We start from the raw sequence: 483 nt of genomic DNA on the forward strand, positions 1-483 counted from the left end.
TATATATATATATATATATATATATATATATATATATATATATATATATATATATATATATATTTCTGTACATATGCATATACAATATATATTGCTTTACAACATAGTGGACAGAAGAATGGATAGTGCAGCTGACCTGTTCACGGCTTTCAGCACTGTCGCCTTGGTGGGCATATCGCCGCTGGCAGCACATGAGCTTATCCCCAAAAGCAGGCATTGAGGTGCGCAACTCCACACTGGCGGCCGCAGCAAGAGTGCACAGGGAATCGCAAGTAGCCAGCAACGCGTCCTTGAGCTCCGCACCTGTATCCACAGTATCTACTAAGCTAAGGAAATAAAACGCCAAAGCACGCCGGTTGTCGCCGAAATTGCTTGGTTAGGAACTACATGAACACCCAATAGGCAACGCACCCTTTTTTGCTCGAAAGAGCTCTCGCACAGCCAAGCAGTTTCCGTGACGCATTAGGGATACGCTCCAGCTCC

At 44.3% G+C, this 483-nt stretch overlaps 1 protein-coding gene across 1 annotated transcript in view; it reads right to left on the bottom strand.

Annotated features, from left to right (window-relative positions):
• EMH_0019280 (uncharacterized protein) overlaps positions 1 to 217 on the bottom strand; it is a gene marked incomplete at both ends in the record, with an annotated part of 1,071 nt that extends 854 nt beyond the window's left edge. The window contains one exon of the mRNA XM_013501329.1: positions 137 to 217. Within this exon, the coding sequence (XP_013356783.1) occupies positions 137 to 217 (81 nt within the window). The remainder of the gene's footprint in view (positions 1 to 136) is intronic.
• Between the last annotated feature and the right edge of the window lie 266 nt (positions 218 to 483).

Source organism: Eimeria mitis, genomic scaffold (assembly GCF_000499745.2).
Source record: "Eimeria mitis Houghton genomic scaffold, Emh_scaff670, whole genome shotgun sequence".
In the NCBI taxonomy this organism is placed as follows: Eukaryota; Apicomplexa; class Conoidasida; order Eucoccidiorida; family Eimeriidae; genus Eimeria; species Eimeria mitis.